General features: G+C 41.0%; 1 protein-coding gene across 1 annotated transcript in view; it reads left to right on the top strand.

Moving 5' to 3' along the window:
* SPON1 (spondin 1) overlaps window positions 1-27937 on the top strand; it is a 318461-nt gene that overhangs the window by 5774 nt on the left and 284750 nt on the right. Inside the window, exon 2 of the mRNA XM_023230828.3 lies at window positions 14290-14396. Within this exon, the coding sequence (XP_023086596.1) occupies window positions 14290-14396 (107 nt within the window). The remainder of the gene's footprint in view (window positions 1-14289; window positions 14397-27937) is intronic.

Below are 27937 nucleotides of genomic sequence, written 5' to 3'. Positions count from 1 at the left end.
AACGTCTCAATAATTTGTGTATTATTACATATTAAAATTATAATTGTATATATTAAGTAAAATACACTAGTTAAAACTAATTTTGCCTATTTTCACATGTTTTCATGGATACCTGTTAACAAAATTAATTTCACCTAGCTTGAGCTTATTTCTACTAAACAGCACTGTTTTAAGGTGTTATTCTCCTCAGTACCATTACAGCTGAGGAGAACCTCTGCACATCTGTATTCAGTCAGCATGCAGGGGACTGGGGGGAGAGGAAGTAGAGGACAGCAGTTTTCTTTTAATAATGTGACCCAGGAACTGCACCCAGCACTGCTAAACACACTCTGTTGGCAAAAATTTAGTCATGTGGTCATACCTAGCTGCAAGGGAGGCTGGGAAATATAGCATTTAGCTGGGTAGCCATGAGCCCAGTTAAAACTTGAAGGAGGATTTATTTTTCTAAAAGATGAAACAGAATAAATTTGTGAGAACCATATTAACTGTCTCTGTCACATATTTTCATGCACAGTCACGTAAAAACACAATATGTCTTATTCTCTCAGTGAAAGGTCATCTAGGTGCATGAACTTGACAACATATAAACTGATGTTCCTGCTAAGAATCAGCAGAGGAAGCCAGATGTAGTGGCTCACACCTGTAACCCCAACACTCTGGGAGGCTGAGACAGGTGGATTGCTTAACCCCAGGAGTTCAAGATCAGCCTGTACAATATGGCAAAACCCCATCTCTACAAAAAAATACAAAAATTAGCTGGCTGTGGTGTCTCATGTCTGTAGACCCAGCTACTCAGGAGGCTGAGGCAGGAGGATCTCTTGAGCTGGGGAAGTTGAGGCTACAGTGAGTAAAGATTGTGCCACTGCACCCAGTCTGGGTGACAAAGTGAGACTCTGTCTCAAAAGAAAGAAGGGAAAAAGAGCAGAGGCAGGAGTTCTGGGGTGTGTATGTGCAAGCATGTGTTGTGGCCTCTTTTGTCTCATTCTCCTTTCTCAATAAAAGAGGAAGTAGCAAAGAACAAAAGGAATGAGGGTTAAGCAAATAAAGCAAGAAAGCAAAGGGGTGGTGTGGGAAGAGAAAAAGAAAAATGAAAACCCACTGGGGTATACATTCAGAATGAAAATGAAAGAAAATGTTTGAGTATGGCAGAGTTCCATTAAGATGGGACTAGAGGGCTAGATTCAAAAAGAGCCATGGAAAGCAAAAATCACATAAGTCAAAAGTAATCCTTTGAAATTACACATAAGATAAAACCCAGATAGCAGCTTCAACCTAGCCTTATCTAAACACCCTACCCCCAATATTCCTGTAAGAGGAATAGAAACAAATTGGCATGTATCAAAAAGTCTAGCACGTCTAGTTTCCCTCCAGCATTGGAAGAGAGCAATATTTCCTCAGTAGAGTAGCAGATAAACCCTTGGTTTGCTCTGATATGCAAGTACAAAATCCTCATCATATGATGGAGTGAGGAAGCTGAGAGGCTCATCTCATGCTTGCTGAGCACATTCATGCATTGAACGGAGTGACATATGGCCCAAGTCATTTAAAGCATTACATTCTCTCTCTTTTCTCCTCCAGTAGTGTGCAATTGTGTTTGATTTTTACCAAATGCACCTCTCTTGGGGCATCTATAGTGTCAGGAAGCTTGCTATATCACACAAAAGGTCTTTTGTGATGCTTGCCAGCTCTTGCTGGTATAAAATGCCCCACTTTTACATTATGTTTTGGCAGGGATGGAGTTGGGGTGCAGATAGGACAAGGCAAGGAGTTAAGTGAGAACACCAAAAGTCCTTTGCAAGGTCTATGTAGAGCAGGCTTCTACCTTTCACAGAATATTTATAACTTCCATGAAATGTTCAGGAAAAGTTAAACAAGGGAACCACCCACATCTACTGATTTGCTTGAGGCTAGAAGACCCACAGGAAATAACTTGAGCCCTCTCTACAGTTGTGGTTGAGATATTTGCAAATATGTCTCATGGACTGGGTGAGAGAGGCAGGGAAGAGTTTCAAGAACAAGTCACCATGTATGGGGCAGGAGTGTGGGCAGGTGGGCAGAGTAACAGTCACAGCAGGATGTATGAACCAAATGGTGATTCTAGGTGCTACAGGAAGCTCTCCCAACCCCTGACAACACTGTCCGTTGAATTTTCCAAATACACTAAGCTCATTCCCTCCCCAGGGCCTTCATCCTTGCTCGTCTTCATGCCTGGGATGGTTGTCCCCAGATCTTTGCATTGTTGACTCCTTATCTTTTAAGGGAATCTCTTTAAAGAGGCTTCTCTCACTACCAATTTATGTTTCCCATCACTTTTGCCTGATTTTGTTTACTTCATAGCCTTAAACACTCTCTGAAATTCTGTCGTTTATTATCTGCTTCCTACAGCTAGAATACAAGCTTTATGAGAGCAAAGACTTTGTATTTCTTATTTGCCATTTTATCTTCAATTTCAGAACAATGCCTGGGCATAGCAGGCATTAAATCATTATTTGTTGGAAAAAAAAATAAAGTATCATTGAAGCCCCAAGAACCCTGGTACAAGCTCTCTAAGAGAGATGGAGGAAGGGGAAAGTGTTTCTCTCTCAGCCAGAGAGAAAGGTGAGCACCCAAGGGATGGCAGACAGGGGGCAAGGAGCTCCAGGTGGTGGCGGCAGAGAGAAAGGATGCCCAATGCCACAGGGGCATTGGCCAGAGGCAGAGGGCAGATGGCCTGCATCCAGGGTGCAGACCACTAGGAGGGAGGAGAGAGCAGTTGCATGCATGGTGGAAGCAGAAACACTGTTGCTGTGGTGTGAAAAGCAGAGCAACAGTAGGCAAAAGGGCAGAGGCAAGGGGCTGCCAACCTCAGAAACTGACTCTAAGAAACTGGCTCTGAGTATCTGGAGAAGTAGGGCTGAGGGGATTATTGAGCCATCAAACCTAGACACCAATTATTAAAGTGACTTTCCCTGGAACCAGCACGTTGTGGAGTCATTTGTAGTACTTTCCAAACCTAGCTATGCCTTTGGAGAGTGCAAAAACTAAACTAAAATTCAATTTAATTTAAAAACTTTCCTGGGCCCCACGCTAACAAAAGGCTGGATTCTAGGAATCTTATATTCTTTTTTCTCTCTCTCTTTTAAAGGAAAATGGTAAGACACAAAGGAAAGGTGTCCCCTTTCCTATGCGCATGCTTCACCATCACTACCTCTCCTAGTCCCAGCCCCAGTCTCCCACACACATTAGCACCTGGTCACATCATTGCCCTATCTTGTTACTATGGGACACACTCATTTGGTGACCAGTGGAATATCCTCAAAGCCGACACGACTACAGCATTTCCCGCTTGGCAGTAGGGTGATGAGGAGAAGAGAATCATGAGTTTTCCTTAGGTAGCCACACTCACAGACTGGCGAAGCTTGAGCCAGGGCTGATTTGCTTGTACTTCTCTGCCACCAAAGTCTGCCTCCCATGTAACTTTCACACATCTGTCCAAAGTTCTGTTCTTTGGAATCAAGCAAAATGAGGTCTCCCCTGGGCCATATGTCAGCCCTTAAGATGTTTGTGAATAAATAGCTGTTATGGTTTCTCTTCTGACTAAAATGTCCCGTTTCTTTAACCATTCTTTGTGGGTTGCAGTTGCTTGCTCCCTTGTACTTTGTGCCCCAGATGTGGTCTGTTAGGGGCAGGACATGACAGAATGATTATCTCCTTGTCCTGGACATTGTGCTTGTGTGAAGCTTGCCAGGTCTTGTGTTTGCCATTTTGGCAGCTGTGCTGCAGTCTGGAATCACACTGAGCTTGCAGCCAACTCAAATTCTTGCAATTTTCTGGAAGGCCTGCTTCCCTCTTTAACCTAGACTAGTGAAAATGGTCCTTGAACATAAAATTTGACATGGTTTCTCGTTCGGATGGTTTGGATCCATCCCTGTAGCTGTCAGCCATTCGTGAATCTGTATTCGGTCACCAAGTGACTTATTGACATAATCTAATTTTGAATTATCCACAGTGTTGATAAGAAGGTCTTGTAAGTCTTTATCAATGAAGTTGATGAGAATATTGAGCAACTTAAAGAGTCTAGGATAGAGCCCTCTGACATTCCTTAGAGTCTTTCCCTAAAGCTGATATTTAGCTAGTTTTGAAGTCAACAGATCTGCTATCATCCCAGTGACATTTACATATGAACTGCCACCCCCACCATAAGCCACCTCAGTTTAGTTCTAAATACTGTTTCCTGAGCCTGCTGGTGATTCTTATAGTTTAGGCAGAGTGTTTTCTTTCTTTGCTTCAAAATTATCACTGCAAGTGATAGGAACAAAGTCAACCTAACTAAAACAGAAAAGGGAATGCACTGATTCCCATATTTGCAAAGCCCAGGGGTGGCTCTTACTTCAGGCATAAATGGGTCTAGTGACTCAAATGGGGTCATTCCATCTCTCTCTCTGTCCCCTCTTCCCTCCTTCGCTCTATCTTTTTTTGTCCCTCGCTTCCACCTTTTCTGACTTGCTCATTCCATCCTTAATCTCTTGGCTGTGTTTTGTCCTCATTTTTTCTTACTACAGATAAACTTTCTCCAAATGACAGGGAGGATAGCTGCCAGCAATCTTCAGTGAAAATCCTCTTAGCTCATCCTGTGACTAAAAGAAAAACCCCTTTCCTTCTAACTACAAACTGAAACATCCCAGGGAAGATTGTGATTAGTCCAGGGTGGGTCACATGCCCAGGGCAATGGCATGGAGATAGACTGGCTCTGGATCACAGTCACTTTTGTGACTTGATATCTGAGGAGGGAGGACGAACTGTGATTGGAAGTCCCAGTGACCACAGGGTCAGAGTAGGGGCAGCAGTGGGGGTCCCCCAGAGCTTCCTGCCCTTGTCCACATTCCCAGATACGTTCTCTTAGATGACACATCTCTACCTCCCCAGAGGCATCCTTCCTATTATTCCTCCTGCTATCCACATGTTGTTCAGCTCAGGACCCATTCATCTGGCTCTGAGCTGTTCCATGATGAGGTCACACAAGGGGGAAAGGATTAACTTTTATTGAGCTGCTGCAGTGCGCTTGATTGCATTATCTCCTTGAATCCTCATGACAAATCCATGAGATGATAATTATGATCCTTATTTCACAGAGGAGACTGATTTATTTTTTAATATATTTTATTGATTTAGCAAATGTTTTTATATACTTCCTATTACCAATTCATTAATTGTCATGATGACAACAAGAGGTACATACTGTTAAATATTACTGCGGTTTTATAGGTAAGGACATGTAGACAAGGAGAGCTTGAGTAACTTGCCCAAAATTACACATGATAAATGGGAAATTTGAAATAAGTCTGTTAGCTACGTCTGTTATAGAAAAATGACACTTACAAATTTAAGTATGCATGATCTTCAGTTTGAATGGGAGAAACTTCATCTCTGCCTGGGGATGCTGAGAGCACTGACCGAAGAAGGCCATCTAGGGGAACAGCATAATCCAACCCCACCATCCTCACCTGCTCACTTTTGGATTATCAGTCTTGCCTTCCAGTCTTCCAGGCCATCACCAGCAAATCTTTTCTTGCCTGATCCTGGCTAGGTGACCTTAATTATTGTGCCAATTTTTTACATAGAAATATATGAGTTGCAGTTCCTCAGAGCTCTGGAAGTTGTGCAGAGTAGAAAGGGGAGCACTGTGACTAACTTAATGCCCCCACAGTCTTTACAACTCCATGTTATAAGTTAAGGCAGAAGCTGAAGTGCATTGTGGTTGAGATGTGTAGCATGAAGACTGGGGCATTTCAATAACACATAGCAGCAGGTGGTTGGCAGGGGCTGGCCATAGGATGGAGCTGGGACTCAGGATCTTCTCATGGAGGTTGGGTTTCTATTAATAATTCTGAAACCCAAGAGACAGAGTGTGGAGGAAGATGGAACTGGACAAGATCCAATGAGGGTAATAGGCATAGAAGATGAATTTGGGTAATAGTTTATTAGAGTTTTTGTTAGAAGGTTGACACACCAACATTTGAAAGACACAGAAAGCTATTTGGTAATTAGGTAGGATAAGTGTACCCAAGGATGGAAAGAACTCTGCCCTGGGTCGGGGTTTGAGGCCAGGCTCTATTGTGAAATATCAGCCTTCATATAAATAAGGCAAGCCTTTGTTACTGATGTGACTTTTAGGGCAAAGCTGTAATTCAATAATTACACAGCCTCCAGCCTGATTTTCCTAAACCATAAATCTGAATATGAAATTTCCTAGCTCAAACCCTTCAGTACTGCATCATCCCCCCACCCAGGGTGATATCTACACTTCTTACCAAGGCATTGAAGGCCTTTGATCATCTTCTCCCTGCTTATCTTCCTCACCAAGCCTTTTATCACACCCTTCCTCCCAGAATGCAACTTATGAAATACAGAATTAGTTCTGGTTTCCAGGAGCAAGACCGGCCCATTACGTCTTTCTGCTACATGGGATGCTGTTGCTTCCCTTGTCCACTGGACAAACTCCTATTCCTCATTCAACTTACAACACAAATACTACCTCCCCCTTGAAGCCTCTCCGAATTCACCCAGATAGACGCAGATGTTCTCTCCTCTTCAACCTCAGAACACATTGTTCGTACCTCCATAACTTATGCACTTTACATGTTATAAAAAAATATCTGTTGATACGTATTTTTCCTCCAGATACTAGACTGTGCTCCTAGAGAGCAGAGGCCATTTCTTTTTTACTCTATCTCCAGGGATGTAGCCCTGAGCTAGTATAGACCAAATGCTCAGTAAAGATAAAAGGATGAAGGAGGTTGGCATATTGTTCAAGGTAACCCATGGGAACTTTGGGAAAGGGACCAGAATAGGAATGAGAAAACTATGCATTTAAGGTAAATAAAACCTTTTTTGTTCATTCATTCGACAAGTATTTATTGAGCATTTACTATGTGTAAAGTGGTATGCTAGATGCTAAAGATGCAGTGGAGTTCAAGACAGCATTTGTTTCTGCATTCATGGAGAGTACAGGTTATTAGGGGAGACAAGCATTTACCAGAGAGTTTCATAAACACATATTGAACTAACATTGGGTGAGAGGTATTCCAGAAAAGTAAAGAGGTATTGTGTGGGGGTGAAAGGGGCAGGGAGGTCCTCACAGGGCACTCTATTTTGAGTGTCATGGGCTGTAGGAAGCCTTGGTTTATTATAAGGACTTACCCAAGTCTCACCATAACCTGAACTTGTAAGAATCGTCCCCAAAGCCAATTCTCTCCATTGCAATCCTCCCAGTGGTCCTTCACTGGCACCTGCTAGAGTTTTTCTTTGGAGGTTCAATCATTGTTCCTGAGGACCAGCTCTTTGAAACACATTGTTGGGTAATCAGGCTGATGTGCATCATGAACTTTTATCATAATCACCAATTTCATCATCATCTTCATCCCCATTATCACCATCACCACTCACCACCATCACCATCATAACCACTACCACCATCATTATCATCATCATCCCTTAAAATTCTTAAACACTTTACATGTTCCAGGCACTGGGATAAATATTTATTTAATTCTACATTCCTATAAGAAAGGCAATATCATCAACCTCTTTTTTAAAAATAAAGAAACACAGAGATTAAGTAATTTACCAGAGATCACATAAGTGGTAGTTCTGGGATTCTAATCCTAAATGTTTGCTCTTAATCAGTTCCCCGTATGTACTCACAAGATGGCTCTGAATGGAATTCCTTTTTTTTAACCCTTCATAAGCATTTTTCTTTAATTTCTTGGATCTCTTAATAGCCTCTCAGGGGAGGCAATTGGGAGGAGTCATTAGAGAGAAGATTCTATTATTTACTGCCAAGCAGTCATTTTAGGTTATTACTGGGACTCTGAACACACTGCACATTTGTGCCTTTCAGAAGGAAGTTGTATAATGAGGTTCTCTGGAAGGATAGAGTCTCCTCTATTCCTTCAAATTATACTGTGTAACAACATCATCACCAGTGATAATTATGGATTAAAACCCCACACTGAGTTCAGCCTCCAGAGCCTCCATCTCATGTGTTATATTTAATAGGGTAGTGTACAACCTTAGTTTTCTAGAACCTACAGGAATGCAGTATTCTGGGAAGCTGAGTTTATGATTAGCCATTTAAGCACACTGCACAGATATACAAAAGTTTGGATATTTATCATTCAGAAACATTGTTTAAGAATCTTTTAATCAAAATATAACTTACATAAGGAAAAGCTTACAAATCATGGAGTGTGGTGAATTATCACATCTTGAATATACTCATGTAACCAGAACCCAGATCAAGAAACAGATCATGACTAGCTCTTCAGCAGCATCTTTTATGCTGCCTCTATGTTGCACTCCCTGCCTTTCCTGTACATATTACTACTGTCCTGACCTCTAGCACCATGAATTACTTTGCCTGTTTTTGAGCTTTATGTAAATATATATAAATGTAATCATACCATTTGTATTCTCTTGTGCCTGTCTTCTGTCACTCGAGATTATGTTTGTGAGAATTATCCATGTTGCATGTGGCAGTATGTGTTCATTTTCATGACTCATGACTATGAGGCATTTGGTTATAAGAATATGCTACAATTTATATACCCATTCTAGGGCTGATGGGCATTTGAGTATTTCCACTTGGATGCTACTACAAATAACATTACTGTTAATATTCTTATACGTATCTTTGGTGCGCATATATACGCATTTCTGTTGATTTAAGATGGTATTGCTGGGTGATAGGGTAAGAGTATGTTCAGCTTCAGTAAACATTGCCAAAGAATTTAGCAGTAAAATTGCTAATTTTCACTTCCATCAACAATATGTGAAAGTTCTAGTTAACATCACTGGATATTGTTAATTCTTTTAAACTTATCCAAACTGGTAGATATGCAGTACTATTTCATTGTAGATTTAATTTTTATTTCCCTGTTGACTAGTGAGGTTGAGAGCCTTTGCATATGTTTATTGGCTATTGGGCACCTTCTTTTGTGAAGTATTAGTTTGTGCATTTGTCTTTCTTTTTTTTTCTTCTGTTGGGTTATCTGTCTTTTTCTTATTGATCTGAAAGACTTCTTTATATATTTTGGATATATAAAGTCAGTTTCTGGTTATATGGTTGCAAATGTCTTCTTTGACACTGTGACTTACTTCTTCACTCTTAATGGTATCTTTTGACGAGCAAAAGTTTGATATCACTCCATTTATATATCTTCTTTATTGTCAGTGCTTTTTTTTGCTCTATGTGAGAAATCTTTCTTACTCCAAGGTCATTTGCATCTTATTTCATGCTGCCTTCTTAAAACTTTGTTTTACTTTTCACATTTAGCTCTACAATCTATGTGGAATTTACTCTCTGTATTATGTGAGTTAAGGGCCAAGATTTACCTTTTTCTACACAGTCATTCTGTTGTCCTAGCACCACTTACTGAAAAGATTATCTTTTCTCCATTGCTCTGATGTATTAGGTTGATGCAAAAGTAATTGTGGTTTTTGCCATGGTAAAACCATTAATGGCCAAAACTGCAATTACTTTTGGACCAACTTAATACATCCTTTGTCATAAATCAAGCTTCTGTATATTTGTGGAACTTTCCTAGACCCTAAACTGGTCAACTGGCCCATTTTTCTTACTTTGCTGTAGTCCAGTGGCTTAGTTTCTGTAGCTGCATAAATCTTGATATCTGGAAGTATAAGCCCTTCAATTTTGCACTTCTTTCATTAAGATTGTCTTGGACAATCTTGACCCTTTGAATTTCCATATAAATTTTAGAACCAGCTTGTCAATATCACAACGAGCATACTGGGATTTTAATTTAGATTGATGAAACAGATAGATCAATTAGAGGATCACATCTTTAGCAATACTGAGCCAACCAGTCTATGAACACTCAAGTAAATTTAATTGCACATCAACTCTGCACTGGTCACTGTGCTGAGCTCAGATGGGTTCTTACCCTTGAAGGTCTTACAAATGTGAAAACAAACACATAAACACAAAATATAATCTAATTTGATACTCTTTTCATTGATAATAATGAGTTCATATTTACTAAGGACTTTACATATATTACTTCATTTATACCTTGCACTGATACTTCGAGGTAAGTGCTGTTACTATGCCCATTATGTAGGTATTTTTAATTCCAGTAGGGTCCAAGAAAAAGAACACCCAAGTCTTTCTGGGGAAATCAGAGGAAACATCACACAAAGGGTGGAGATTTGGCTGATTTCTGAAGTTTGCCAGGAATGGAGTAGCTTGACCATTCAAAGGTATATGAGTAGCATGTGAAAAAATACAATAGGGCGACATGACGTGGATTTTGGGAAACTTCTAGAGAGTGAATCCAAGGATTGAAATGTGGTATGGCAGGGGAATGGGAGCACGGTTAGTGAAGCTGGACAGGCAGAGCCTGGGGGCTTCTTGGTCTGTGGAGTTTGATCTTTTTCCTGAAGGCAGTGGCTGTGGAGCAGGGATTATCTGTCTTGCATTGGGTTCCCTGGAGGCTGATTGTATTTATTTCCTAGGACTGCTGTACAAATTACCATAAATTGGTGACTTGAAACAACATAAATTTATTCTCTCATATTTCTGGAGGCTAGACATCTGAAATCAAGATATCTGGTGGTGGTGTTTGCTTCTGGAGGGCTCTGAAAGTTCGTTCCATGCCTCTCACCTAGCTTCTGGTGGTTGTCAACAGGCCTTAGCTTTCTGCGGCTTGTAAATGCATGGCTCTAATATCTGCCTCTGTCATCTTGTGGCATTCTTCCCTGTGTGTCTCTGTGTCTTTTCTTATAGGGACATAAGTCATATGAGATTTAGGGCCCACCCAAAGCCAGCATTACCTCATCTTAACAAACTGCATCTGCAAAGACCCTATTTCCAAGTGAGGTCACATTCCCAAGTATGGGTTAGAACTTCAACATATCTTAAATCATAACACAAGCCTCAGATGAGGATTTAGATGCAAGTGATTGTTTTAAGGAAGTGCTCCCAGGGGAAACTAGTAAGAGAGTGGGGGAAGCAGGATAGCGACTGGAAAGGTGTCCTGCCAGCCTGTGATCCCATGCATGGTCCCTTCAGGTAGTTTCTGTCAGATCCTGTGGGGCCATTTTGGAGTGTAAAGTGCCTCTAAGAATTGTATTGACCTGATGCAAGGCAGCTGGATCTTTCATCTTGGGCAGAGTAGTCTCTGGTAACCTGAGGACCAGGGACACAACTTAAGAGCCACAGGTGCTGGCCGTGGGAAGCAGAAATATATTAGTGCCAGGGTCACATTAAAATGGTAAAAAGGCATTTGAAGAAATCTGGAGTATCCTTACTGTTTGTTGCTTTGTCCTCTGTTCCCCTTCCTCCAGAATTGTGTATAATGGCCTTGAAGACCACCCACCCTCACCCTAGAGAATCCAAGACTGCTTTTTGGTTGTCTGTCTGTTCTTCAGAGATTCCCAGCTCTGTCCCTTGACAGCATAACCACCATTTTTTTGCTTGACACTGAGCACCACACTTTTCTTACTCTTCTTTCTTTGTTGTGCTTTTTTTCCCCTCCATTCCTTCTTTTCCTTTCTTTCTTTCTTTCTTTCTTTCTTTCTTTCTTTCTTTCTTTTTTTTTTGTGACAGAATCATGCTCTGTCACCCAGGCTGGAGTGCAGTGGTACAATCTCGGCTCACTGCAACCTCTGCCTCCCGGGTTCCAGCAATTCTCCTGCCTCAGCCTCATGAGTAGCTGGGATTACAGGTGTGTGCCACCAAGCCTGGCTAATTTTTTGTATTTTTAGTAGAGATGGGGTTTCACCATGTTGGCCAGGCTGGTCTTGAACTCCTGGCCTCAAGTGATCCACTCACCTCGGCCTCCCAGAGTGCTGGGATTACAGGCATGAGCTGCTGTGCCCAGCCCCTTCTTTTTTTCTATCTGATCTTTTCTAGACATCAGTAGCTCCTTTACATTTGTAGGATGAACCGGCCAATCACAGCATGTCATTTACCTTCTTTATGTCTTAGAGTTCTTTGCTGTGTCATTCTGTTGGTGGCTCAGGGGCAGCCACTACATTATCCAAGATAGTGGTTTTATTTGTTGGAGCTTTAGGGCACTTCATTTTCGGGGCTAAAACTAGTTTAAGGAATTTGGAAGACTAAATGCTCGTCTTTGATAGGAGGCTGCATATCATATTCACAAATATTATATGTCAAATGAATTGATTTTTTAAAGTTTAAAAACTTAATAATCAGTCAATATTTGTGGAAGATCCGTAACATGATGAATATATTCAGTTTGTGAAGCCATGGGTAGAGTGTTAAACTGGGGAGAGTGGGCCTTCAATTCTGACCCTAAGTTGCCACTGGATGATTTTATGATCTTAGGTGTGTCTGTTGACCTTTCTATGTTTTACTTTCCTATCCATGAAATTGGAGGGCTGAATTAGAAGATACTTGAGATCTCTTGAAGTTCTAATAGTCTGTAATTCCATATCTAATGTCCAGAATCTTAGCACTTTTATGCAGGCCATAAAGTAATTTAAATACCAATTTACATCAATTTAAAGAAACTTGAATTGAATGTCTATTAGATGTCAGGCTCTGTGCTAGGTTCTAGGGATAAAAAGAGAATGAAAACCCAGCCCCTCTCCTGTATTAGCACAGTCCAGTGGAGAAGGTGAACCAACAAAGAATTGCAATTTAGTACAAAAAAATGGTGCAATAAAAGATTTCCATCTCAGGAGACTAGGGGTCCAATGGGAGGGAGGACTGCCATTGCCTTGTTGAGAAGGCCCTTGAGCTAGATTTTTTTTTGTTTTTTTGAGATGGAGTCTCACTCTGTCACCCAGGCTGGAGTGTAGTGGTGCAATCGCGGTTCACTGCAAGCTCCACCTGCTGGGTTCACGCCATTCTCCTGCCTCAGCCTCCCAAGTAGCTAGGACTACAGGTGCCCACCACCACGCCCGGCTAATTTTTTGTATTTTTAGTAGAGATGGGGTTTCACTGTGTTAGCCAGGATGGTCTTGAACTCATGACCTTGTGATCTGCCCACCTCAGCCTCCCAAAGTGCTGGGATTACAGGCATGAGCCACCATGCCTGGCCGAGCTAGATTTTAGTGGAAAAATCGTTCCCTGGGTAGATGTAGGAAGGAAGAGTATAACAGACTTATAATTCCAGCTGCTGTAACAGGTGACCCTCCACAACATAAGTTTATTTCCAGCTCATGCAAAGTATAGTATGGATGTTTCTGGCCAGTAGGTGATTTTCCACGGGTTTGTTTAAAATCCCCAGTTTCCTTCCCTCTTGTGGTTCCATGGCCCTCCTGGGACATCAGAGTCTTCTGCTGGACCCTGAATTAAGCAGGCAGAGGCAAGAGAGTGAGAGTGCAGGGTCATGTGGAAAGTTCGTACAGGTCAGGCTTGGAAGTAGAGTATAGCAGTACTCCCTTATCCGAGATTTTGCTTTCTGTGGTTTCAGTTACCTGCAGTAAACTGTGGTCCAAAACTATTAATTGGAAAATTCCAAAAATAAACAATTCATAAGTTTTACATTGCATGCTGTTTTGAGTATTGTTATAATGATTGTGTCTTGTTAGTTATTGTTGATCTCCTACTGTGCCTAATTTATAAATTAAACTTTATCATAGATACATATGTATGTATGTATGTAGGTATATATAGGAAAACCATCGTAAGCATAGGGTTTGGTACTATCCATTATTTCAGGCATCCACTTGGGGTCTTGGCATGTGTCTTGGCCTTATCTGTAGGGGGCTACTGTATATCATGTCTGTCCATCACTTCCACTGGCAGAACTTGGTTATAAAGCTGACTTAACTGCAAAGGAGGCTGGGAAATGTGGTGTAGCTGAGTTTCCACAAAAAAAAAACGAAATATATTTTGAAGAACACACAGCAGCCTCTGCCACAAAGGTCATCCTGCAGGATTTTGTGCTGTGAAGAACTAGTTTTCTCTTGGGCCAGTCTAATGGAAGTGTAATGTTAGACAATTGTCAAGATTGAGTTTCTGACCAGGGACTATCTTTATCAAATTGTGGTTATTGGGAGAGAGCTTACCACAACCCTGGTTGATGCAAGAATCTCTAAGTAAGATAGCAGCTCAGATATTTAACAGGTTCTGAAATGTAAGAGGGAGCTGGGTGAAGAGGTTAAGAGTTCTCAAATCAATGGATGAAGGCCTCACCACTGTCCACGGCCTCTGTAACCCACAGGTCTGGGATATTGATGGAGAACTCAGGTCTATCCCATTTGACAAATGGACAATAATTGATTCTTATACTTAAAACCTGCTTTCTTTTCTCTCTGCAGTAACACTTTCAGCTGCTCCTCCCTCCTACTTCAGAGGATTCACATTAATTGCCCTCAAAGAGAACAGAGAGGGTGATAAGGAAGAAGACCATGCCGGGACCTTCCAGGTAAGACCCTGCCTGGGCTTATTCAGTGGCCCTCCCTGCCCTGGGAAGTAGAGGCTGGAGAGGTACAAGTGTCTCAGGTGGTTTCCCATGCAGTCCCTTGACCTTTGGCCAGCTGGGCCAGGTCCATTTGAAAGGGTCATCATAGAGCAAGCAGCAAATGACCCACACCTATCTGAGCAAGGTTGGCCACTAGGCAGGCCTTGCTTTGTCTCAGCAGATCACAGGGCTCTTCTCTGGGCCCACAATGTCCTTCAGCAGCCAAGCGTGGGGAGAGCACTTGGAGCTCTGGCTAGGCCTGGCTGTTCGCCTGCACAGGCATTTCGTGATTGACTGGTTAATTCTCAAGTCTAAACGGAACAAGAGCTCGGGACCACCAGGTTGCAGGGATTTCATAGCACAGGAGAAGGACTATTAAGGGAATGTAGAGATTGATTTATGGGGGAAGATTAAAAGAATTAAACATGCTTTACTTGGCCAAATGAACAGGGCTGAGTTTAAGAAGTGGTAATGGTCTTTAAATGTCAGTCCTCACAGAACACCCTCCTCAAGGGGAGGCTTACGTTTGACTCTGCATGAAAGGGCACAGTAAGACAAAAGTGGGTCAAGAAAAGAAAGGGAATCGCACAGACAAGGACCCCGACAGTGAGTCATATTTCACTGTGGAATATTCTTTCAAGGGAAGTGGTAGGAACGTCATCCCCTTTCAGAGGTTTATGAAAGAGTCAGCAAGTTGTCAGAACACATCCCAGAAGACTGGAGGGATCCTAGGAGGAGGCCTGGCCAAATTTGCTGTAATTAATTCTCATCTCAGATTTCCATTGTTCTGGAATTCATTTTTATCTTGCATTTGCAAACTAAGAAGAAAAAAACTCAAGAAGAATACTTATACCTATAGCTGGCTGCTGGCGACTCTGGTACAATTTGTGGGCTCCGTGGAGGACCCTGACGCAAATACCTCCCTTATCCAAAGGCGTCTTTCAATCCTTGTGGCCAGGTTGTGATTTTTAATCCTATGATTTAAATTATTTTTCTGCTCTCTAGGATTCTAGGTTTTGGGCCTAGTGAGATTTAATTCCACACTCACTGTAATGTCCTTCTATGGAAAGGAACCTCTTGGCATGTATCTGAAAGGGTGACCCAATAATAATACTAGCAACAGCCAATATTTGTTGGGTACATACCATATGCCAGACACTATGCTAAGTGCTTTACTTAATCTTAGTTTATCCTGTCTTTGTTTAATTAGTTTATCTTTGTTTAATTCTCAAAACAACCCTAGTACATATGAACTATTATCCCCATTGTTGGTCCAGGAAATTGAAACTAGAGAGATTACATCACTTGCCTAAGCTTGTTTAGTGCTTGTTTTAGTCCATTTTGTGTTTCTATAACAAAACACCTGACACTAGGTAATCTATAAACAACAGAAGTTTATTTCGCTCACTTGACATGAGACTGGGAAGTCTCACATCAAGGCGCCTGCATCTTATGGGGGCCTTCTTCCTGCATTATCCCATGGGGAAAGGCAGAAGGGTAAGAGAAGGTGAGAGCAAGAAGGGGCCGAACTCACCTTTATAACAAATCCACTCTCAAGATAACTAGCCCACTCCCGTGATAACTACAATTCATTCACAAAGGTAGAGCCATCACGACTTCACCTCTTATTAGACCCTACCTCTCAACACTGTTGCACTGGGGATCAAGTTTCCAACACATAAACTTTGGGGGACACGTTCAAACCATAGCAGCACAGTTCTGGCTAAATTCAGTAAGTCGATAGTCCTCTCTGACTCACAGTTGTTTCTGCTCAGCTTAATCCTTGTTCTTGCAACTGATTGGTGAATACAGGGCCCTGCTGATAGTGGGCAGTGCATAAATATTTACTCAATGAGTGGATGAACATTTGACTCTTTCTCCTAGTGTCCATACCTCAGTCCTATTTGGTACTGTTGTAGAACTCCTATCTCTGTATGCATCCTCCCTTCTTTCTCCTCTTGGAGCTTCAGACATCCTGTCTTGTTACACAACAGTGGTTCTCAGAATGCAGTCTTAGGACCAGCAGCATCAGCAACACCTGGGAACTCGTTAGAAATGCAAAATCTCAACCCTATCCAGACTTACTGAATCAGAAACTCTGAAGGTGGGGCCCCCATAACCTGTGTTTTAACAAGCCTTCAGGGTGAATCTGGTGCATGCTCAGATTTGGGACCCATGATTCTAATGAGACATAGACCAGCCCATCTAATGGGATGTCCTCCATCATCACGTCAACACATCTGTCTGTTCCTATCTATCATTGTTTCCATCAGCCCTAAGAGGGATCAAAGTGGGACAAGAATATGAAAATGCCTAGCATATGATAACGACAATAGCTAACACTTAAAAAGTGCTTGTGTGCCAGATCCTGTTCTGAGTGGTTTACATTTGTTAACTGAGTTTATCCTCAGAGTGACATGATGAGGTAAGCATTATTATCCTACTTTCCACAGAAGAGAAACTCGTGGCAAAGAACAACTAAGTAACTTTCCTAAGATACCCAGCTCTAAGTGATAAAGCTGGGGTTCAAACCCCAGCAGTCTATCTCTGGGTACCTGCCTGTGACCACTGTGTATGCCATCTCTCAATATATACCTGTCAAATGAAAAAATAAGGGCCCACTATGACTTTTATGACACTCTCTGTGCCAGGTGCTTTATATGTTAGCCTTTTTTTTCCCTTAATTCTTGTAGCAACCTTGTGTGGTCAGTATTGTTATCTTCATTTTTCAGATGATGAAACTGAGTCCCCAAGGAGTTCAGTAAGTTCACCAAGACAGTCCAGCATCTCAAAGGTCAAAACACTGTGCCAATTTCTTATTTCTCAAACATTATCTCCTCATCCCTACCCTACCCTTGTGCCATCAAAATGCACACACCACTTGGGTTCCAATTGTCTCAGAGATTTGGGGGAAGGAATCATAGCCCATGCCCCTCATCTTATCTCTCCTGCTGCTATGATATGTGGCCCCCATGCTGTCTCTTCCAAATCTATCATGAGAGTATTTTCTCTCGGGACCAAAGCTGTTATCTTTGAAGTCATTGATTTATTCAGCAGCATTCGTTGAGTGCCTGCTGGGTGCTAGGCACTGGGGATAGGGTGGTGAAGAAAACAGAGATAGTCCTCATGAAGTCTAAGGAGTCTTCCTTGTCATCATCCCATAAACTGACCTCTGCTGCTGAAAGATGTGGCAGAAAGTCAACAAGTCATCCATTGAAACATAAGCAAACCATATATATATATATATATTTATAGTGATTTAACAAATAGATATAGCTTTTGTTTAACACCTTTACTGCAAATATGATGACTTTGAGGACTTAACAACAACCACAAAATTCTAATACTCATTCATCGATACATAATATTTAACATATTTGTTGGCTACGTGTGATATTGTTATATATATAGAATGTGTAATGATCAAGTCAAATATTTGAGGTATCCCATCACTTTGAATATTTATCATTTCTGTGTGTTAAGAACAATTCAAATCCTCTCTTCTTGCTACTTTGAAATACACAATACATTGTTGTTAACTATAGTCACTCTGAATATCCTTTTTTTTTTTTTAAGTTCTGGGTTACATGTGCAGAACGTGCAGTTTTGCTACATAGGTATACATGTGCCATGGTGGTTTGCTGCACCCATAAACCCGTCACCTACATTAGGTATTTCTCCTAATGTTATTCCTCCCCTAGTCCCCCACCCCCCCGACAGGCCCTGGTGTGTGATGTTCTCCTCCCTCTGTCCATATGTTCTCATTGTTCAACTCTCACTTATAGTGCGAACATGCGGTGTTTGGTTTACTGTTCTTGTGATAGTTTGCTGAGAATGATGGTTTCCCCCCGACTTATGGCTGCATAGTATTCCATGGGGTATATGTGCCACATTTTCTTTTTGCAGTCTATTATTGATGGACATTTGGGTTGGTTCCAAGTCTTTGCTATTGTGAATAGTGCCACAGTAAATATATGTGTGTATGTGACTTTAGAGTAGAATGATTTATCATCCTTTGGATGTATACCCAGTAATGGGATCACTGGGTCAAATGGTATTTCTAGTTCTAGATCCTTGAGGAATCACCACACTGTCTTCCACAATAGTTGAACTAATTTACTGTCCCACCAACAGTGTAAAAGCATTCCTATTTCTCTACATCCTCTCCAGCATCTGTTGTTTCCTTACTTTTTAATGATTGCCATTCTAACTGGTGTGAGATGGTATCTCATTGTGGTTTTGATTTGCATTTCTCTAATGACCAGTGATGTTCAGCATTTTTTTCATGTGTCTGTTGGCTGCATAAATGTCGTCTTTTGAGAAGTGTCTGTTCCTATCCTTTGCCCACTTTTTGATGGGGTTGTTTGTTTTTTTCTTGTAAATTTGTTTATGTTCTTTGTAGATTCTGGATATAAGCCCTTTGTCAGATGGATAGATTGCAAAAATTTTCTCCCATTCTGTAGGTTGCCTGTTTACTCTGATGATAGTTTCTTTTGCTGTGCAGAAGCTCTTTAGTTTAATGAGATCCCATTTGTCAATTTTGACTTTTGTTACCATTGCTTTTGGTGTTTTAGACATGAAGTCTTTGCCCATGCCTATGTCCTGAATGGTATTGCTCAGGTTTTCTTCTAGGATCTTTATGGTCCTAGGTCTGACGTTTAAGTTTCTGATCCATACTGAGCTGATTTTTGTATAAGGTGTAAGGAAGAGGTCCAGTTTCAGTTTTCTGCATAGAGCTAGCCAGTTTTCCCAACAACATTTATTAAATAGGGAATCTTTTCCCCATTGCTTATTTGTGTCAGGTTTGTCAAAGATCAGATGGTTGTAGATATGTGGTGTTATTTCCAAAGCCTCTATTCTGTTGCATTGGTCTATATATCTGTTTTGGTACCAGTATCATGCTGTTTTGGTTACTGTAGCCTTGTAGTATAGTTTGAAGTCAGGTAGCATGATGCCTCCAGCTTTGTTCTCCTTGCCCAGGATTGTCTTGGCTATTGCTGGCCCTATTTTGGTTCCATATGAAGTTTAAAGTAGTTTTTTCCAATTCTGTGAACAAAGTCAGTGATAGCTTGATGGGGATAGCATTGAATCTATAAATTGCTTTGGGCAGTATGGCCATTTTCATGTTATTGACTCTTCCTATCCATGAGCATGGAATGTTTTCCCATTTGTTTGTGTCCTCTCTTTTGTCCTTGAACAGTAGTTTGTAGTTCTTGAAGAGGTCCTTCACATCCCTTATAAGTTCTATTCCTAGGTATTTTATTCTCTTACTAGTAATTGTGAATGGGAGTTCACTCACGATTTGGCATTCTGTTACTGGTGTATAGGAATGGTTGTGATTTTTACACATTGATTTTGTATCCTGAGACTTTGCTGAAGTTGCTTATCAGTTTAAGGAAATTTTTGGCTGAGACAATGGGGTTTTATAAATATACAATCATGTCATCTGCAAACAGAGACAATTTGACTTCCTCTCTTCCTATTTGAATACCCTTTATTTCTTTCTCTTTTCTGATTGCCCTGACCAGAACTTCCAATACTATGTTGAATAGGCGCAGAGAGAGAAAGCATCCTTGCCTGTGCCAGTTTTCAAAGGGAATGCTTCCAGTTTTTGCCCATTTACTATGATATTGGCTGTGGGTTTGCCATAAATAGCTCCTATTATTTTGAGATATGTTCCATCAATACCTAGTTTATTGAGAGTTTTTAGCATGAAGCGGTGTTGAATTTTATTGAAGGTCTTTTCTGTATCTATTGAGATAATCTTGTATTTTTTGTCATTGGTTCTGTTTATGTGATGGATTATATTTATTGATTTGCATATGTTGAACCAGCCTTACATCCCAGGTATGAAGCTGGCTTGATCATGGTGGATAAGCTTTTAGATGTGTTGCTGGGTTTGGTTTGCCAGTATTTTATTGAGCATTTTCACATCAATGTTCATCAGAGATGTTGGCCTGAAATGTTCTTTTTCTGTTGTGTCTCTGTCAGGTTTTGGTATCAGGATGATGCTGGCCTCATAAAATGAGTTAGGGAGGATTCTTTCTTTTTCTATTATTTGGAATACTTTCAGAAGGAATGGTACCAGCTCCCCTTTGTACCTCTGGTAGAATTCAGCTGTGAATCCGTCTGGTCCTGAACTTTTTTTGGTTGGTAGGCTATTACTGCCTCAATTTCAGAACTTGTTATTGGTTTATTCAGGGATTCAGCTTGTTCCTGGTTTAGACTTGGGAGGGTTTATGTGTCCAGGAATTTATTCATTTCTTCTAGATTTTCTAGCTTATTTGCATAGAGGTGTTATAGTATTCTCTGATGATAGGTAGTATTTCTGTAGGATCAGTAGTGATATCCCCTATATCATTTTTTATTGCATCTATTTGATTCTACTCCCTTTTCTTTACTAGTATGGCTAGCAGTCTTTTTTGTTGATCTTTTCAAACAACCAGCTCCTGGATTCGTTGATTTTATTTTTAAATTTTTTATTTATTTAATTTTTTTTATTATACCTTAAGTTCCAGGGTACATGTGCACAATGTGCAGGTTTGTTACATATGTATACTTGTGCCATGTTGGTGTGCTGCACCCATCAACTCGTCAGCACCCATCAACTCGTCATTTACATCAGGTATAACTCCGAATGCCATCCCTTCCCTCTCCCCTCTCCCCATAATAGGCCCCAGTGTGTGATGTTCCCCTTCCAGAGTCCAAGTGATCTCATTGTTCAATTCCCACCTATGAGTGAGAACATGTGGTGTTTGGTTTTCTGTTCTTGCGATAGTTTGCTGAGAATGATGGTTTCCAGCTGCATCCATGTCCCTACAAAGAACACGAACTCATTGTTTTTTATGGCTGCATAGTATTCCATGGTGTATATGTGCCACATTTTCTTAATCCAGTCTGTCACAGATGGACATTTGGGTTGATTCCAAGCCTTGCTATTGTGAATAGTGCCGCAATAAACATACGTGTGCATGTGTCTTTATAGCAGCATGATTTATAATCCTTTGGGTATATACCCAGTAATGGGATGGCTGGGTCATATGGCATTTCTAGTTCTAGATCCTTGAGGAATCACCATACTGTATTCCACAATGGTTGAACCAGTTTACAATCCCACCAACAGTGTAAAAGTGTTCCTGTTTCTCCATATCCTCTCCAGCACCTGTTGTTTCCTGACTTTTTAATGATTGCCATTCTAACTGGTGTGAGATGGTATCTCATTGTGGTTTTCATTTGCATTTCTCTGATGGCCAGTGCTGATGAGCATTTTTTCATGTGCCTGTTGGCTGTATGAATGTCTTCTTTTGAGAAATGTCTGTTCATATCCTTTGCCCACTTTTTGATGGGGTTGTTTATTTTTTTCTTGTAAATTTGTTTGAGTTCTTTGTAGGTTCTGGATATTAGCCCTTTGTCAGATGAGTAGATTGCAAAAATTTTCTCCCATTCTGTAGGTTGCCTGTTCATTCTGATGGTAGTTTCTTTTGCTGTGCAGAAGCTCTTTAGTTTAATTAGATCCCATTTGTCAATTATGGCTTTTGTTGCCGTTGCTTTTGGTGTTTTAGACATGAAGTCTTTGCCCATGCCTATGTCCTGAATGGTATTACCTAGGTTTTCTTCTAGGGTTTTAATGGTTTTAGGTCTAACATTTAAGTCTCTAATCCATCTTGAATTAATTTTCATATAAGGAGTAAGGAAAGGATCCAGTTTCAGCTTTCTACTTATGGCTAGCCAATTTTCCCAGCATCATTTATTAAATAGGGAATGCTTTCCCCATTTCTTGTTTTTCTCAGGTTTGTCAAAGATTAGATGGTTGTAGATGTGTGGTATTGTTTCTGAGGGCTCTGTTCTGTTCCATTGGTCTATATCTCTGTTTTGGTACCAGTACCATGCTGTTTTGGTTACTGTAGCCTTGTAGTATAGTTTGAAGTCAGGTAGCGTGATGCCTCCAGCTTTGTTCTTTTGACTTAGGATTGTCTTGGCAATGCAGGGTCCTTTTTGGTTCCATATGAACTTTAAAGCAGTTTTTTCCAATTCTGTGAAGAAAGTCATTGGTAGCTTGATGGGGATGGCATTGAATCTATAGATTACCTTGGGCAGTATGGCCATTTTCATGATATTGATTCTTCCTATCCATGAGCATGGTATGTACTTCCATTTGTTTGTGTCCTCTTTTATTTTACTGAGCAGTGGTTTGTAGTTCTCCTTGAAAAGGTCCTTTACATCCCTTGTGAGTTGGATTCCTAGGTATTTTATTCTCTTTGAAGCAATTGTGAATGGAAGTTCATTAGTGATTTGGCTCTCTGTTTGTTACTGGTGTATAAGAATGCTTATGATTTTTGCACATTGATTTTGTATCCTGAGACTTTGCTGAAGTTGCTTATCAGCTTAAGGAGATTTTGGGCTGAGATGATGGGGTTTTCTAAATATACAATCATGTCATCTGCAAACACGGACAATTTGACTTCTTCTTTTCCTAACTGAACACCCTTTATTTCTTTCTCTTGCCTGATTGCCCTAGCCAGAACTTCCAACACTATGTTGAATAGGAGTGGTGAGAGAGGGCATCCCTGTCTTGTGCCAGTTTTCAAAGGGAATGCTTCCAGTTTTTGCCCATTCAGTATGATATCGGCTGTGGGTTTGTCATAAATAGTTCTTAGTATTTTGAGATACGTTCCATCAATACCGAATTTATTGAGAGTTTTTAGCATGAAGGGCTGTTCAATTTTGTCAAAGGACTTTTCTGCATCTATTGAGATAACCATATGGTTTTTGTCTTTGGTTCTGTTTATATGCTGGATTACGTTTATTGATTTGTGTATATTGAACCAGCCTTGCATCCCAGGGATGAAGCCCACTTGATCATGGTGGATAAGCTTTTTGATGTGCTGCTGGATTCGGTTTGCCAGTATTTTATTGAGGATTTTTGCATGGATGTTCATCAGGGATTTTGGTCTAAAATTCTCTTTTGTTGTTGTGTCTCTGCCAGGCTTTGGTATCAGGATGATGTTGGCCTCATAAAATGAGTTAGGGAGGATTCCCTCTTTATCTATTGATTGGAATGCTTTCAGAAGGAATGGTACCAGCTCCTCCTTGTACCTCTGGTAGAATTCGGCTGTGAATAGATCTGGTCCTGGACTTTTTTTGGTTGGTAGGCTATTGATTATTGCCTCAATTTCAGAGCCTGCTATTGGTCTATTCAGGGATTCAACTTCTTCCTGGTTTAGTCTTGGGAGAGTGTAAATATCCAGGAAATTATCCATTTCTTCTAGGTTTTCTAGTTTATTTGCGTAGAGGTGTTTATAGTATTCTCTGATGGTAGTTTGTATTTCTGTGGGGTCCGTGGTGATAGCCCCTCTATTATTTTTTATTGCGTCTATTTGATTCTTCTCTCTTTTCTTCTTTATTGATCTTGCTAGTGGTCTATCAATTTTATTGATCTTTTCAAAAAACCAGTACCTGGATTCATTGATTTTTTTGGAGGGTTTTATGTGTCTCGATCTCCTTCAGTTCTGCTCTGATCTTAGTTATTTCTTGCCTTCTGCTAGCTTTTGAATGTGTTTGCTCTTGCTTCTCTAGTTCTTTTAATTGTGATGTTAGGGTGTCAATTTTAGATCTTTCCAGCTTTCTCTTGTGGGCATTTAGTGCTATAAATTTCCCTCTACACATTGCTTTAAATGTGTCCCAGAGATTCTGGTATGTTGTATCTTTGTTCTCATTGGTTTCAAAGAACATCTTTATTTCTGCCTTCATTTTGTTATGTACCCAGTATTCATTCAGGAGCAGGTTATTCAGTTTCCATGTAGTTGAGCAGTTTTGATTGAGTTTCTTAGTCCTGAGTTCTAGTTTGATTGCACTGTGGTCTGAGAGACAGTTTGTTATAATTTCTGTTCTTTTACATTTGCTGAGGAGTGCTTTACTTCCAACTATGTGATCAATTTTGGAATAAGTGCAATGTGGTGCTAAGAAGAATGTATATTCTGTTGATTTGGGGTGGAGAGTTCTGTAGATGTCTATTAGGTCCACTTGGTGCGGAGTTGAGTTCAATTCCTGGATATCCTTGTTAACTTTCTATCTCGTTGATCTGTCTAATGTTGACAGTGGGGTGTTGAAATCTCCCATTATTATTGTATGGGAGTCTAAGTCTCTTTATAAGTGTCTAAGGACTTGCTTTATGAATCTGGGTGCTGCTGTATTGGGTGCATATATATTTAGGATAGTTAGCTCTTCTTGTTGAATTGATCCCTTTACCATTATGTAATGGTCTTCTTTGTCTCTTTTGATCTTTGATGGTTTAAAGTCTGTTTTATCAGAGACTAGTATTGCAACCCCTGCTTTTTTTTGTTCTCCATTTGCTTGGTAGATCTTCCTCCATCTCTTTATTTTGATCCTATGTGTGTCTCTGCATGTGAGATGGGTCTCCTGAAGACAGCAGACTGATGGGTCTTGACTCTTTATCCAATTTGGCAGCCTGTATCTTTTAATTGGAGCATTTCGTCCATTTACATTTAAGGTTAATATTGTTAGGGGTGAACTTGATCCTGTCATTGTGATATCAGCTGGTTATTTTGCTCGTTAGTTGATGCAGTTTCTTCCTAGCATCAATGGTCTTTACATTTTGGCATGTTTTTGCAATGGCTGGTACCGGTTGTTCCTTTCCATGTTTAGTGCTTCCTTCAGGATCTCTTGTAGGGCAGGCCTGGTGGTGACAAAATCTCTAAGCCTTTGCTTGTCTGTGAAGGATTTTATTTCTCCTTCACTGATGAAACTTAGTTTGGCAGGATATGAAATTCTGGGTTGAAAATTCTTTTCTTTAAGAATGTTGAATATTGGCCCCCACTCTCCTCCAGCTTGTAGAGTTTCTGCAGAGAGATCTGCTGTTAGTCTGATGGGCTTCCCTTTGTGGGTAACCCGACCCTTCTCTCTGGCTGCCCTTAACATTTTTTCCTTCATTTCAACTTTGGTGAATCTGACAATTATGTGTCTTGGAGTTGCTCTTCTCCAGGAGTATCTTTGTGGCGTTCTCTGTATTTCCTGAATTTGAATGTTGGCCTGCCTTACTAGGTTGGGGAAGTTCTCCTGGATGATATCCTGAAGAGTGTTTTCCAACTTGGTTCCATTTTCCCCCTCACTTTCAGGCACCCCAATCAGACGTAGATTTGATCTTTTCACATAATCCCATATTTCTTGGAGGCTTTGTTCATTTCTTTTTCCTTTTTTTTCTCTAGACTTCTCTTCTTGCTTCATTTCATTCATTTGATCTTCAGTCATCGATACTCCTTCTTCCAGTTGATCGAGTCGGTTACTGAAGCTTGTGCATTTGTCACATATTTCTCGTGTCATGGTTTTTATCTCTGTCAGTTCGTTTATGGCCTTCTCTGCTGTGATTATTCTAGTTATCCATTCTTCCATTCTTTTTTCAAGATTTTTAGTTTCTTTGTGCTGGTTACATAGTTCCTCCTTTAGCTCTGAGAAGTTTGTTGGACTGAAGCTTTCTTCTCTTATCTCGTCAAAGTCATTCTCCGTCCAGCTTTGATCTGTTGCTAGTGATGAGCTGCATTCCTTTGGAGGGGGAGATGTGCTCTGATTTTTGAATTTTTTGAATTTCCAGCTTTTCTGCCTTGGTTTTTCCCCATCTTTGTGGTTTTATCTGCCTTTGGTCTTTGATGCTGTTGACGTACTGATAGAGTTTTGGCGTGGGTATCCTTTCTGTTTGTTAGTTTTCCTTCTAACAGTCAGGACCCTCAGCTGTAGGTCTGTTGGAGATTGCTTGAGGTCCACTCCAGACCCTGTTTGCCGAGGTATCAGCAGTAGAGGCTGCAGAAGATAGAATATTGCTGAACAGCGAGTGCTGCTGTCTGATTGTTGCTCTGGAAGCTTCGTCTCAGGGGTGTACCCCGCCGTGTCAGGTATGAGGTGTCGGTCTGCACCTATTGGGGGATGTCCCCCAGTTAGGCTACTCAGGGGTCAGGGACCCACTCTAGCAGGCAGACTGTCTGTTCTCAGATCTCAAACTCCGTGTTGGGAGATCCACTGCTCTCTTCAAAGCTGTCAGACAGGGTCATTAACATCTGCAGAGGTTTCTGCTGCTTTTTTTTTTTTTTGCTATGCCCTGTCCCCAGAGGTGGAGTCTACAGAGACAGGCAGGCCTCTTTGAGCTGTGGTGGGCTCCACACAGTTCGAGCTTCCCAGAGGTTTTGTTTACCTACTGAAGTCTCAGCAATGGCGGGTGCCCCTCCCCCAGCCTCGCTGCTGCCTGGCAGTTAGATCTCAGACTGCTGTGCTAGCAATGAGGGAGGCTTCATGGGTGTGGGACCCTCCAGGCCAGATGTGGGTTATAATCTCCTGGTGTGCCATTTGCTAAGACCCTTGGTAAAGCGCAGTATTAGGGTGGGAATTACCCAATTTTCCAGGTGTTGTGTGTCTCAGTTTCTAAAGGGATTCCCTTCCCGCTTGCGCTTCCCAGGTGAGGCAGTGCCTCGCCCTGCTTCAGCTCTCGCTGGTGGGGCTGCACCAGCTGACCAGCAGCAATTGTCCGGCACTCCCCAGTGAGATGAACCCAGTACCTCAATTGAAAATGCAGAAATCACCCGTCTTCTGTGTCGCTCACGCTGGGAGCTGGAAGCTGGAGCTGTTCCTATTCGGACATCTTGCTCGCACCCCTTGTTGATTTTTTGAAGGGTTTTTTTTGTGTGTCTCTATCTCCAGTTCTGCTTTGATCTTAGTTATTTCTTGTCTTCTGCTAGCTTTTGAATTTGTTTGCTGTTGCTTCTCTAGTTCTTTTAATTTTGATGTTAGGGTGTCAATTTTAGATCTTTCCTGCTTTCTCTTGTGGGCATTTAGTGCTATAAATTTCCCTCTACACACTGCTTTAAATGTGTCCCAGAGATTCTGGTATGTTGTGTCTTCATTCTCATTGGTTTCAAAGAACATCTCTTTTTCTGCTTTAATTTTGTTATTTACCCCATAGTCATTTAGGAACAGGTTGTTCAGTTTCCATGTAGTTGTGCGGTTTTGAGGGAGTTTCTTAATCCTGAGCTCTAGTTTGATTGCACCATGGTATGAGAGACAGTTTGTTATGATTTCTGTTCTTTTGCATTTGTTGAGGAGTGTTTTACTTCCAATTATATAGTCAATTTTAGAGTAAGTGTGATGAGGTGCTGAGAAGAATGTATATTCTGCTGATTTGGGGTGGAGAGTTCTGTAGATGTCTATTATGTCTGCTTGGTTCAGAGCTGAGCTCAAGTCCTGACTATCCTTGTTAATTTTCGATCTCGTTGATCTGTCTAATATTGACAGTGGGGTGTTAAACTCTCCCACTATTACTGTGTGGGAGTGTAAGTCTCTTTGTAGGTCTCTAAGAACTTGCTTTATGAATCTGGGTGTTCCTGTATTGAGTGCATGTGTATTTAGGAAAGTTAGCTCTCCTTGCTGCATTGATCCCTTTACCATTATGTAATGGTCTTCTTTGTGTCTTTTGATCTTTGTTGGTTTAAAATCTGTTTTAT

Source organism: Piliocolobus tephrosceles, chromosome 13 (genome assembly GCF_002776525.5).
Source record: "Piliocolobus tephrosceles isolate RC106 chromosome 13, ASM277652v3, whole genome shotgun sequence".
Lineage (NCBI taxonomy): Eukaryota > Metazoa > Chordata > Mammalia > Primates > Cercopithecidae > Piliocolobus > Piliocolobus tephrosceles.
This window is presented reverse-complemented; position numbering and strand designations above follow the sequence as displayed.